This window comes from Numenius arquata, chromosome Z (genome assembly GCF_964106895.1).
Source record: "Numenius arquata chromosome Z, bNumArq3.hap1.1, whole genome shotgun sequence".
NCBI lineage: Eukaryota > Metazoa > Chordata > Aves > Charadriiformes > Scolopacidae > Numenius > Numenius arquata.
This window is the reverse complement of record NC_133616.1, coordinates 22,575,306-22,589,367: the sequence shown is the minus strand read 5'-3', so window position 1 is coordinate 22,589,367 and position 14,062 is coordinate 22,575,306. Positions and strand designations below refer to the sequence as shown.

Below are 14,062 nucleotides of genomic sequence, written 5' to 3'. Positions count from 1 at the left end.
TTACTCCTACATGGAGGTGAACGTAATTTTTCTCCCACTCATCTTTTCCGGGCACCAGAAGTTTTGGCTTACTCATTTGTTCCTTGTACACAATCTTTTCAAACATTTTATTGTGTCTCAGATAACTAGAAAATCAAGTCACATCAAGCCTCAGCAACCTTGCAATAAATCATTTTATCAGTCCAAATTAGTGTTTTTCAACCTTATCCATATATGTACTGTTCTAATGTCTATTCTCAATCCAGCCAAAGCTCTTTGTAGGAAAACATTTCAGAGAACGCTCCTGGGTGTTTCTGTTCCCAATATTTATCTTCGGCAGTTTTTGTTTAACAAGTCAGCATAGTGATGCCTGACAAAACATTTTCCTTATTGTAAAAATACTTACATGGATTATAGTTCAGTTATCCCTCTGAAAATAAGTAGGCATATTGGAAAGGTGTTTGAAGTATACTGGACAAACCTTGTGGCTAATGCGAGGCCACACTGGGAGCCAAGTGGATAAACGATACTACATTAGCAGCATCACTCTATTTAAGAGATCTGACTAAAAGCTGCTGCACCAAACATTTACCCAACTATAGAATCTAAATAACAGTATTGATAAGAGGAATTGATATTTTAAATTCCAGAACTAGAGTCCTTAAGCTCCTTGCAGCAGGAACTACAAATGGCTAGGGCTATCAACTCCTCCTGTTGTTTTCTGTTCTGGGATTCTGCAAGCACTTTTGCAATCCACCGAAGAGCTATATGGGATCTAATCTTTTTCCTGCATTGCATTTACAATGAACTGAATTCACGTCCAAGGTTTTATAAGCAACACAGAGCTCCCAGTTAGTGCAGCCACTGGAAACGTGACTAGTAATACACTATGGTTTTTACTCAACTTTCAGTGCATACTCCAACTTTATTTCCTGAAATTTTTCAAAAGGCACATTTTTAATATTTAAATAAGTAGTTAAAACATCACTGACTCCGATGTCAGTGTGTGCTAAATAAGCTTTTTTTGTACGTTCTACATTCATCATACTTGAAAACATTACTCTAACCTGAAAAAACACTAGCAAGAATAATGGATGCACAGAGCTGAATATCTGGGTATTATTTTTATTACACTCTACCTTTAAAACTTGAACTTGACCTTCAGTAGTTATATCCTCCAAAAGTTCACAAAATGACCTGCATAGGCCAGCAGCATACATCTGAAATTAAATTAAAAATCAGGTATTATGCAAACACGTTTTATATTTATGTATATATTTCAAAACTCAACATATTAGGGATTACATATGTCCAAAGAAAGGGCTTCTCTTAATTTGCTAAAATGCTCATCTTTCCTAAACTAATTAAAACCCAATCTAAGCATTTTGGTTTTTTTTAACATCGCAGGTTTTTTAAACAATCATTCTCAATGAATTTTCTAAAGAAAGCTGTGAGAAAAAGGCATAATACCTCTTCTTCAATTTTTGCTAGATTTATGATTATAATTGTAATCTGGTAGGATAATTAGAGTAACTACTACTACCCTGCAGAGGACCTTCTCAGGTACCAAAGTAATAAATGAATCCACAAAATATTAATTCTATATAATTATCTTTCTCAAATCTGATTTGACTGAGTGTCCATCATGTGCCACAAAGAGTTGACATTAGGACAATATGCTTGTGTACACATAAATGAATAAAAGTATAAATGTTTGTGTGTACAAAATGGTTTGCCAGTAGGGACCTAAGGTGCTAATACGAATCTTTATATAATGGTAACATACCTGTAAAAATTCAGATGATGATAAGAAAATATAAGCATTGATGATCTTAAAGCAATTTTTGAGGTTTTCTGAACTAAGCTCTGGAAAAAAAGAGATCACAATTCACAACCTCATCATAAATTGAAGTATAACTAAAATGATTCACTTCTAAAAGTTTTTTTCTCACACAGCTTTTAAGTGCCTGATGCCTGCAAAAAGAAAAAAGTTTCCTTAGATTCAGTATACCATTCAGGTCCTCTGTCCCTGCCAGAGAGAACGTGCTGGTTTTGGCTGGGGTAGAGTTAATTTTCTTCACAGTAGCTAGTATGGAGTTGTGTTTTGGATTTGTGCCGGACGCAGTGTTGATAACACAGGGATGTTTTAGCTGTTGCTGAGCAGTGTTTACACAGAGTCAAGGCCTTTTCTGCTCCTCACACCACCCCACCAGCAAGGAGACCCGGGGTGCACAAGAAGCTGAGAGGAAACACAGCCAGGACAGCTGACCCCAGGGATATTCCATACCATATGGCATCGTGCTCATCATATAAAGTTGGAAGACGGAGAAAGAAAGGCAGGAGGACATTCAGAGTTACGGTGTTTTGTCTTCCCAAGTAACCGTTACGCATGATGGAGCCCTGCTTTCCTGGACATCTGCCTGATGATGGGAACAGTGAATGAATTCCTTGTTTTGCTTTGCATGTGTGTGCGGCTTTTGTTTTACCTATTAAACTGTCTTTATCGCAACTCATGAGTTTTCTGTCTTTTACTCTTCTGATTCTCTTCCCCACCTCGCCATGGCGGGGAGTGAGCAAATGGCTGTGTGGTGTTTAGCTGCTGGTTGGGGTTAAACCACAACAGACAATAACAAGAGGAACGATAACAGCTCTCAATGGGAGCACAAGAAATCCCATGACCTCAAAAGCCAATGCTAATAAAAAAATAATAAAACAAAAAAAGTTAAGTTTTGGATGTGATAGTGGGCTTAGAAGTTACTACAGAATGAACAAATGAAACACATACATAAGAGACCTGCAATTACTGATAAGTGATCTCTCTCACATTTGAGTCAGTTGATGTTGAGCAGAAAGACTGAAATAATGATTGCAGTTCTGCTCTTCTGACCCAGGCACAACATCAAAAGGCATTGAGCTTTAGGCCATACCTTGAGTATTTCGGTAAGGAAAGCATATCTATTTAAGAGACAGATACACACAGGAGATGTTATACAGCAGCGGTTTGAAGAGAGAAAAATAGACATGTCCTCAGGCAGTACCTGTAAGACTGTTTTGAAAAAAAAGCCACCCCAGAGCATCTATAAACAAAAGGTTTCAAAGTTTCACATGGAGGTTAATACTAATGCTGAAAGCCAACAACCCTTGGTGTCTAAAAAAAAAAAAGACAACTAAAAAAACCTCAAAGGGTTTGCTAAATTTTCGTAAAACTAGTTTGGAAGTCAGATTATTCTTGGTAAAGTAAACAGACTTCTGCTCCACCACCTTTAATTAATATTCCAATAAAATCATCATAGAGAGCCAACAGGAAAATACTTCTATATATGTTTTAAAAAAACTTTTCAACATATTTTAAACATTAGCACCAGTGCTGATATGAAGACCAAGTATGACAATTATGCTGTGAACAGTCATTGTACATCAGTGATAGCACCACAATCTTTGAAGGAAGGTGAGTTATGCAAGTGAAATCAAGCCTTCATATCAAATGCAATGTTCTACTCCTCTATCTTTATGATTTAAGAATTGCATTGATTACTTTAAAAGGCAAATCTAATTGATTCATACAACTGCTCTGCCACCCAGTTCCAACAGTAGTAGTATCCTGAAATGGACATGAAAGACAAATGTATCTGGAAAGGAATAACTACATATTACTTTCAGACTAGTTAAAAAAGAAAAATCAGTAACATTTCTATAGTTTTCCCCTTTCAGCTGATTGTTAAAAATTAAAGAGATGTCACTTCACTAAGGTATACCTATGAAGACTTACGTCACAGGCCTGTGACATGGCCAGGACAAAGGCATGTTCAAATAATGAAAAACCTAGCATGAATGAATGAATCACTAAAAAAAAAAAAAAATCAACTAAATATCAAACCATTTTTTATGCATCACACATTGAAATTGCTTGCCAGCAGATAAAGCATGTTTAAAAAAAAAAAATAAAATCTCCTAAGGGACTCGGGAGAAGAAATGGCAAGCAATTACTTCTCTAGGCTGTCATTTAAGTTAGGAATGAAAGTCAAAGAATATATACTGAATATATTCTTGTCGATAAGACAATTGAATCTGGCAGAGAAGGCATGAAAGGAGGCAGCATAGAGGCCTTCAAAGTTCAGATTTCTAAGGTATTACTTGATGGGCCAGGAAGCAATGACAGATAAGCAAGTGCTTGTGCGGTACACATAGTCTTGGCAAGCATCTTAAGAGCATTTAAATAAAAAAACCTGTGCAACAGATGATATATTCATTTGCAGTCATTTGAACATGTATTCACCAACAGGAAAAAAAAAAAAAAAAAACCCACACAGCAACACCTTGCTCTTAGTTTTTGAAGTATGCTGTGGATATCACCTATCAGAGATAATTTGCACATAATGTACCTAATTCAGTTTTATATCACTTTGCTGAAGAAAACATACTGTTATAACACAGAAATCACAAATCAAGTTTTGTACTTTGATTGTTAAAGCTAAACTCCCAAATCCAATGGGAAACACTAGAAGCTCAAAGAGTTCTTAAGGGTCCTGAATTGGAACCAGCAATCTATCACTACACACCTTCCGAATTTTCTGAAAAAGTATTGTGTACAGTCACAATCAAGTCCCAGAGGACCTTGCCCACAAAGGTAATTAAAGCAAAGCAAAAATTACAACACAATGAATAATCAAAAACCTGAATAATAGACAAGCCAGTCTATTGTCTGTACCTCCTTAAACATAGCCAAACTGTCTACTTCAGTATAAATGGTTATCAATACCATTTTCCACTGTATCGCATGAGGGCTTGGGAGGACAGGGTAGGAAGAAAATAGCAACAGCAAATGTAAACAAGCCACAGATACAGCATATTTCTGAATTTTACTTAAGCAGATCTCAGCAGTGTGACACAACTATGAAAATCACAGCCATTGGTATCGTGCAAGCTTCCTGTACCAGATACTATCTACTACTAACACAGAACAACCAGGAGGAACGGTAGGTGTGTAGATATGAATGAAGACAAATAGTAAGTATTTGGCAGCTACAGAACCTAAGAGGGAACTCTGGAGTAAAATACTGAAACCACTACAAAACACTACTTTCCTGAGCAGTCTTGTCATTAGAGATCTAGTATACACAGAGAAGTAACAGAAGGTGTTATCTTGCACCTACCTACCATGATGTAACTTTCTATTGACATTTAGTCAGAATAAAATATTAAGTGCTGAAAACAATTAAAAAGTAACTTCCGTAATTTTATACACCCATTCCTGTAAAAACAGAATCAATTTTCTGTATTACCTTCACAACCTATAAAAGCATGGCTAAAAATTTCATTACACAAAACCATATTTACATTATAAAATTAAACCACATAATTTTTATACTCCCTGGAATTGCAAAGCAAAAGCACCCCAAATATCAGTATTTCCTAAGCACTGATTCTTAATCCTCAATAATGAATTCATATTTTGTCAACAATTCAAACAAAACTACCGCTTTTAATTTCAATGCTGCTTGACCAAAACATTTCCACAAAATGGAAAACCTAATAATGAAAACTTTAGTTCTTCAGACTCGAAAACATCATTCTGGTTGTAAGCAGAACAGGTAAATATTCCATATAATCAATCTCACTAAAACTCAGCATATTTAGTGTTAAATTTCAGGTACTTCTTAAAAAAAAAACTCTGAAACGATAAATTGACATTTGCCTTACCTTTTGGGTACAAAGCAGCTTCAAATTATTTAAAAAGAGAACTAGGGTAAATAGATAATAAATATTAAAGAAGATTGAAAAATCAAAACAATAAAAACCTGTTCTTCATCTTCTAGTAGTTAGAATTTTGCAAGCCCCCTTACCTCTTGTAGCTACAGCAGCATTACTTAATGCATGAACAACACAGGCAGTAGAAAAAACAAACCATGACATTTTATTAGTACAAGACTTACCAAGAAGGGCAGACATGTTCTGAAAAATTCTCAGGAGCTCAGGTGTAAGACATGGACTATTCTCCAACGTCACTAACCTAAGAATAGATTAACAAAATATTTTAGATGATCTATGAGTAACATTGAGCAATCATTTTGACAGATGGAAAACTTTATAACTTCCAGTAACCATATTTATGATCTTTAAATAATGTGTAACAATTACTTGAAGCACATTTCAAGTACAGCAGTAGTCTTTACAACACACCCATAAGTATAGGCATTGGCCTTGCTAAGGTAGGAGAACAACGAAAAACATGCCATCTTTTTAAAGGCAACATAACCTCCAAAATACAGCAGAAAGAATAGCTAAGTATCCAACTTGGGAACTCAGAGGTGGGTAGAGAGGAATATTCATGGTGTAAGGACAAGGTGTGTAGTGCTCTTTACCTCTGACAAGGAGCTGTGGTAGTAACCAGCTCAAATCTTTACTTTCTTTTTTTTTGGAGGTCTGAAATGATGCCTTGATTACCATACAATAAAGCATAACTATATGCTTAGCATTGTTTGTATCAGTTTAAAATTCCTGAGGTCTGAAAACAGTAACTATAAATTAAATTCATACTGAAAGCCACAGCAACATATTCCAGTTTGTTCCTAGATTTTAGGTGTGGGATTACTGTATTTAAATAACATTTCTGATTATGTTAATTATCTTAGCTGTTCTCCTGCTCTTGGTTCAGGAAGCCATTAGAGTCCCAACTGTCTGCCAGCTCGATTCAGGTTCCTCTGACGCTCTAGGACATCTTAAAATTTCATTCTTCCGCATAGGCATCAGAATAACAACCTCAAGATCAGTATTATTAAGAAGATAAAAAAGTTCTGAACTGATATATTAAAGAGGTCCCTGCCTCTAAATTTTGTGATGATCTTGCACTTTGACTTGCTGCCCCACCATCAAAAGCATTATAAATCTTAATTTTGCTGCACACAGAACAGATCATTTATAGGTTAAGTATTTGTAATTCAAATCTCATCTACAATTTAGGTCAAAGGAATACCTCACTATTTCAAGACAAACTCAATATATTCCTATTCTGCAGGAAAGAGATGTGCTGAATTCAGTCCAGGTAACAGTTTCCTCTTCCTAGAGTGTCAGCTGCACCAGAAACAAACAAATTAGGCTCATGGCAAACTGATCACAGTGCCACTTCTTGTTTCATGTTTAGTTAGCAAATAGCTTGAGATCTGGAAGATAACTTCCACATTTTATCCTTGAAAACTTGCCATCTCTCCAGCAACCAGATCTGAGAATGACTGGGTTATTGCACTCCTGAAGTCAAGCACATCAAATTGTTAGTTTAGCACGCACATTATACTGAGTCTAGACTTTTTGACTTGCTGTTCCGTTATCAAAACAGAACTATTTCTCACTATCAACTGCCTGAAAATGGATTACCTACTCAGTTATTTTTAATTGTGTTTCTTTTATTAACTTCCTAATCTCATCTTGTCTGAGAAAAGGTATGATATACATGATGTCAAGGTAAGATAACAAGAACATATAAATTCTTAATATAGTCAAAGCTTTTTTTAGTTGTTTGTTTGGTTTTTTTTCTCTTCTGTGGATACAAAAATTAACATTTTAAAAATTAGAAACTGGTAAAGAACATTCTTACCACAACTCTAAACCATCTTCCAAAAGATAGACATGTGGAGGCTGAGAAACATCTGTACTTAGCTGAATAACTGGAAGTAGAAAAGGATAGAGATTTTTGCTGTCTGTTCCCAGTCCCTGTAAAAATAAATAAAAAATGAAAAATATTCAAAAACTTCAAACCAATAAATTATCTGTCACAGTAAAATTCTCAAAAGAAGAAAAAAAGAATCAAAGAGATTGAAACACAAATAACGGGACATGATACAAATGGATTATGTAACAAAGCAGGCAGCTCAGAGCTGCTATTATCTCTGTTCTACGTAACACATGAACAAAGCAGAAGAGAACATCAGAAAAACTAAAACATTTAAGAAGGGATGAAATAAAGTGTTTCATGTGATTCCATGATTCCCATATGCTATATAAAAATATTGCAGAAATCACTGCGAAAGGACATCATAGGTATCAGAGGTTATGCAACAGACAGGTAATGGTAACAATAAAAGGGTTGGAATTCAAAATAAACAGGATGACCCTCAATTAAGTCAAAGCCAACAACACCACTGAGAGACATTAAACCTAACGGTTATGATTTAAACAAGAAACATTTGATGCTAATCAAAATTAAAAAGCAAATTTAAAGAACAGGCAAAGTGAAACTTGCCATGGTGGCCCGTATCTTTGCCTATGATTTGAAAATGGCTCATCTTCACAGAAAGTTTGCAACCAAAATAGAAATCCCAAGTCCCTGGGAGCTGAATGGAAAGCAATAGGGAAACAGAGGTGCCTACACTGCAGAATCAAGTCTGAACCATACACATGGACTGTAAGAAGAGACCGACACTCCCAATGCCATGTGGGAAATACAGGAAGCCAGAACAAGCTTCTTCACATAGGCTATGAAGTCACTAAAGGAGGTTCAATTCCAGGATTACAAAACCGAAACCCTCCAGAACACAAGCAAATCTGCGCAAAGAACTGCTTTTACTGAACAAGCCCCTGGAAACAAAATAGTTAAGTGCTTAAGATTAGCTATGTTTCCCTCCACCATCAGAGAACCTTGTCTTTATTGTAAGACTGAAAAGCATTTAGAAATAGCGTACAAAACCAAAGCGTACCTTAATTTTACCTATATATATATACACACAGGAGAACATGTAGGCATGTCTGGAGAAAGAATCATAGGAGATACTGACAACATTTATGTGATTCTGACCCCTTACCTGGACAAGATGGATTAAAGTGGTTAGAATGGCACATCGTAGCATATTGTGCTCCTCACTCTGTTTCCAAAGGAGCGGTAAATACTGAACCAAACATCCTACATATGGTCGTATCTGAAGTTCAGAACACAAATTTGTTTCTTAGTGTGCGAAATCAGGCCATTAATTTATACCATGCGTAATTCTTGAAATATCTAAGAGCTGCTTTTGTTACAGTAAAAAAAAAAAAAAAAAGAGATTGCTTTAATTTATTCCTCTTTCCTCTTCCTAAAACACCATATTCCATACTCTGTGACTGAAGTAACTTCTGACTGCACAATGGTTTGAAAAGAATATATTACTTACGGTAACATTTGTGCATGGCAACCAGGCTTAAGTAGTAAATAGAACATAACAAGTACTTAATTTGATAACAAGAGATATTTTCATATCAATATATTCTTTGCTTAGACGGGCTTCCTAAATAATGGTATCCTTTAAGAAGACCAGAAAGAGTTCCAATAAAAAAAAAAAAAAAAAAAAAATCCTGAATAACCTCCAAAGCTACCCATGCTTTGGAGAGGGGCTGGACTACATAATCCCCAGAGGTTTCTCCCAACCTAAATTTTTTCTATGATCCCCTACAATACTAAAAGGTTAATCTATTTGTCTTCTAAAGTATTTAATTAGGAATTAACCTAGAGACTCAAAGGTTCTTTCTCAACTTGTTTTTTTCTGCTAATTCTCTAGCTGATCTAAAATCCAGGGAAATCTGCTGCCATGTTGACTTTTCCCACAAGGGACAATTAGGAAAGCTTCATTTGGCTCTCAGACAGGATTACTGGTAGAAAGAGGAGATAAGCTCAAAACCATGCATTATCTGTCCTTAATACAGTTAATACTGCAAAAAAAAAAAAAAAACCCTGAGACAAAAGCAGTCAACAATTCATTTTTAAATTCTGCAAAAATATTTTCAATTTCTTTATGTATAAGCTGAAGGATATAATTTAACACTAAGAAGTATCATAATGTGAACTTAAAACTTTTCATGCAATTAAGGAGAGTGTTGTATAGGCTATTGTGATCCATACAGGTGTCAATGTGAGACTACAAATTTAACCGCGCAGTCCCTTAGAGTGTGAGGCATTTTGTCCCCCAAAATATATCTTATAATATGTAAGATTTAATAAAATACTAGATCAGATATAAGATGAGACAACTAGAATAAATTACAATTTAAAAAAAATTGCAAGAAAAGCAGTAAGATAAGCAGTGAAAGTCTTTCTGTACTCTAACAGATGAGCCAATAAAAAAAATACATAGTAAATAAGGAAAAGTAGTAATCGAGAAAGAATATTTTACACAAAAGATAAATGAAAACTGAAAAGGGAAAAGAGAACCAAGTAATGTGAACAATGTAGGCATCTACGATAACAATAACCAGTCTATCAATCAATAACATTTTTCTACCATTTTTGTATAAGCCAGAAACATCAAGTCCTACTCTGTGTTCTTAGTACAAGCTTACACTGAAATCTAAAAAAAAAAATAAAAAACCATACCTGCATATTGACTCTTTCAATCACACAAGACAGAACATGAAGAACATGCATTTTGGTGTCACACTGTGTTACTTCCTGCAGTAGCTGAAAGAGCAGTGTAAACATGGATTCCAGGTACTAAAAAAAAAAAAAACAAAAACAAAACCAAATACAGATTAGACCATCAAAAATACAACTGGTGATATGAATTGGTGATTTTCCTTTATGCTTACAACTCTTACAACAAGACATCTACGAACTTCGAAAGACACTTAGCAAGTGTGCAAAATGTTACTCTTTCATTTGGAAAAATGCACACTAGCCAATCACTGCCGAAGCAAGATAAAAAATTCAGGTACACTTACATTACAGTTCAAACATGATCATTTCAAACATATATGATTTTCATGTTTTGCAAGTGTAAATATGACTTCACAGATAGAATACTACAAAGCTGAAGGCCATCTCACCAGAAGAAGCACTTTGTTAGGGTCAAAGAAAGGTATGGTCTTCCAGCTTTTGAGTCAATAGACAAGATGTATATATTTAACTGAAAAAGACATCTTAAACAATTCCAATGTTTACAGTGTAGATGCACTCTGCATTTTTGTTCCTTTTTTTTTTCTCAAGAGAGTTGCAATTAACATAGAAGTCATAATCAAATGAGAAGAAAAAGCACCTGCTAAATTTGAATGATCAAAATAAATCTTTGCTGTATTTATAGCTAACATCTCATTATTTATTTAATGGCACTAGTAATGACCACTGTAAAGAACACAAACATTGGAGACCAAGAAACTCTGTGTTTTTAAGGCCCTATTTTAACCACACACTTAATAGTATTTATGTGAAACAGCAGGTTAGAAAGTACTGCATGAAACAGGCATACTGGAAAGTCACATTGGTGTGGAAACCTATTTGCTAAAGACAGCATTCACATTGTCTTAGCGTGAAGAAACTTAGTATCTGGTAACACATAGTAAATATAATACTAAACACAATGCTAGGAAGTTGCAATAGTCATAATACTAAAAGGTTTTCAATTGTCTGTATATTGCACATTAGCAACTTTAACAGCAGCAGTATGAATCTTTATATGTTTTGATGAAGACTGAAAAAAATACATACACACACAATTATTAGTAAATAGTGTAGCTTAAAATGAAATTGGAAATTATTTTTATCCTGGTTTAAAATGAAATTGGAAAATATTTTTTTCCTGATTTCCTCTATGGATCTATCCGCTCATTAGAATATGCCCATATAAATGCTCTTACCGGTAAGAACTGGTCAGTTCTGAACTCAAAGTCATCTACAGGTAAACAACCATTGAGGAAAAATAATACAGATTGCAGGTGGATAGAAGAGTCAAATAAGCAAATAGTCCACGGATACACAAAAATTATCATGTGAAGAATTCAGTAGTAAGATTAAAATTGTTTATTTTCCAGTAACTCTGAATGAAGAACTAATCAAACATCTTTGCGAATAAAAGGATATTTAACTTCAGTGTCGTAGCTGTCTCAATACGCACCTGAAAGACAAAAGTCAAGAAACATCACACATACATCAACTTTTGATTATCAACATAATAGCTGACAATATCAAATCAGTTGCTGCTTTACCAATTGAATCATTCTATGTGTTCTGTCATCCTCTAAGAAATATAGTTAGTTCAACTCAAACATTTTCATTTGCTTTCATTTTAGTATCCTTCACAGTCTTTTTGGCATTGCTAAAGCGGTATCACCTGCACAAACTATTCAGGCAAAATCTTCATGAAGGTCAAGAAAGACTTAATCAAGAAGATATCTAGCCTATGATAAAAACCTCTTGCAATAAAGAAGGAGTTTAACTTGGGATTATCTCATGCCTTGTTGTCACCCAAAAAGTACAGAATCAAACAAACCCACCAAGTTCACATGTTCTTCCATGGTAGATGTTCAAATGCTCAGAAAGCATTAACTGAAAACAGTCATAATATTGACACTGAAACATACCCTGCTCTGCTAAAACTGTCTGGAATCACAGAAATAACTGTTATGACTGCCAATTGCTAATATTTAATTAACAAACTAGCTAGGTTTATTTGGTTTAGTTGTTGACTGCTAGCAAAACCAGCTTCTCAGCTCGATTTCACCTGTTGGTAAACTGATATTGTAGCTTAAAACCACAGAATTGTACTCAACCAGCTTAGCAACTAATGCCATTTATCATATTCTGCTAACAGATAACTATGTTGATGCTTAAATAATATTGTATTCTGAAGAGACCAGTCACAGAATAACACTGTTTTAGCTACACAAAGTGTTTATTTATTAATTATTTCTCCCAAGACAATTCACAACTTTCTTCTTACAAAACCTAGACCATTGCTATTGCCATTCATTTTCCCACTGAAGCCACCAGCTAGCAAACATCTTAAGGGCTCATTTCACGTCTTTGACTTTATTGTTCAACATCTCCACAATTAAACACCCCCACAACTTCCCAACAGATTATCTTTTGGAAGACACAACAAACTTTAAGGTGTAATGCTATGAAATTCTCAACCAAGTTTACAAAAGGTGTGCTATTTATGTTTTGCCTGTGTTTACAGAACAAAGGTAACGTGACTTATTTATACTTACCACTAAGTCCTGGTCTTGAAGCAAGTTACGAATTGCCTCATATAACATAGGTCTCAAGTCTGATTTGAATCTTACAGAAATCCACTGTCCAATCAGCCAAATTACTCGTCGGCGTATTGGTTTATATCTTTAAAAGCAGGGGGAAAAAAATGTACTCATTAACTCATTATACTTGCTGTTCTGGAATACTTTGATGAAAAAGAAATCTAAGAATCACTAGGAAAACATTATTCCCCAAAACAATTATCAAAAGATTTAGTTTGTCAAGCCCAGCTTCAAAACTTTAGCGCAGAAATCTTTTTCATCAAAATTCTTCACTATAAGGCTCAGGAAATGCCAACTTAGTCTGAAAAAGATGACTTTCATCCTAAATGACTGCATCTTGAAGGTCTCACTGGAGATACAGTTTATTCTGCACATCACATGCCAATAAAAGAAACTAAAAATAAATCTTATATTTATTACTGCCATCATGGTGACTACTGTTTTCGCCACACTTTCCAGCAATCTCTTTGACATTCCTTTTATGCTTAAAATTTTAGGTCAGAAACAATTTAAAAACGCAACTTATGTACTGCATTACAGCAACTGCCAGAGTATTTCATGTCATCAGTCTAAAACTGTTCTTAGAAAGAACTGACGTTACCTAATCTTGCACCACTGCCGCAACAAGGGCACAGTCCAAACCACTTTAGAGTCAACGGTAAGAAGTAAGAACCAGAACGACAATGAGCTGAATTGCATAACACAATGACTGAGAACAGCATTCCATAGACCTGCTATTTTTCTCCACTGATTATAAAAGCTGATCAGGAAGAGTAGCTCAGATTTAAATGTTTAATTTGCAGATATATAACGTTAGCGAAGATTAACCCTATTCACAGAATTTTAACTCACAAGTTATTTTGCCTCGTTATCCTAAATGTATTTTTCACTTGATGAAAGGTGTCTGCCTTGTAAGACACCAAGACAGCAATTTAAACAGAAATTATTGAGGCTTCCTTACATTTAGTAGTTGTGATTTAGTAAACATTTCCATAACCATGAGATAATTAACAAAGCACACCTTCAGAGAACATGAAAATTGTGGATGCAGCACATATACAGCAGTTCATAGGACTGGAACACAGGCCTAACG

At 34.9% G+C, this 14,062-nt stretch overlaps 1 protein-coding gene across 1 annotated transcript in view; it reads right to left on the bottom strand.

The window, feature by feature from the left end:
• IPO11 (importin 11) overlaps positions 1-14,062 on the bottom strand; it is an 80,406-nt gene that overhangs the window by 32,847 nt on the left and 33,497 nt on the right. Inside the window, exons 16-24 of the mRNA XM_074165828.1 lie at positions 12,925-13,051; positions 11,795-11,828; positions 11,572-11,612; positions 10,316-10,432; positions 8,775-8,888; positions 7,571-7,686; positions 5,913-5,989; positions 1,766-1,845; positions 1,119-1,199 (exon numbers count right to left, since the gene is read on the bottom strand). Coding sequence (XP_074021929.1) covers positions 1,119-1,199; positions 1,766-1,845; positions 5,913-5,989; positions 7,571-7,686; positions 8,775-8,888; positions 10,316-10,432; positions 11,572-11,612; positions 11,795-11,828; positions 12,925-13,051 — 787 coding nt within the window. The remainder of the gene's footprint in view (positions 1-1,118; positions 1,200-1,765; positions 1,846-5,912; positions 5,990-7,570; positions 7,687-8,774; positions 8,889-10,315; positions 10,433-11,571; positions 11,613-11,794; positions 11,829-12,924; positions 13,052-14,062) is intronic.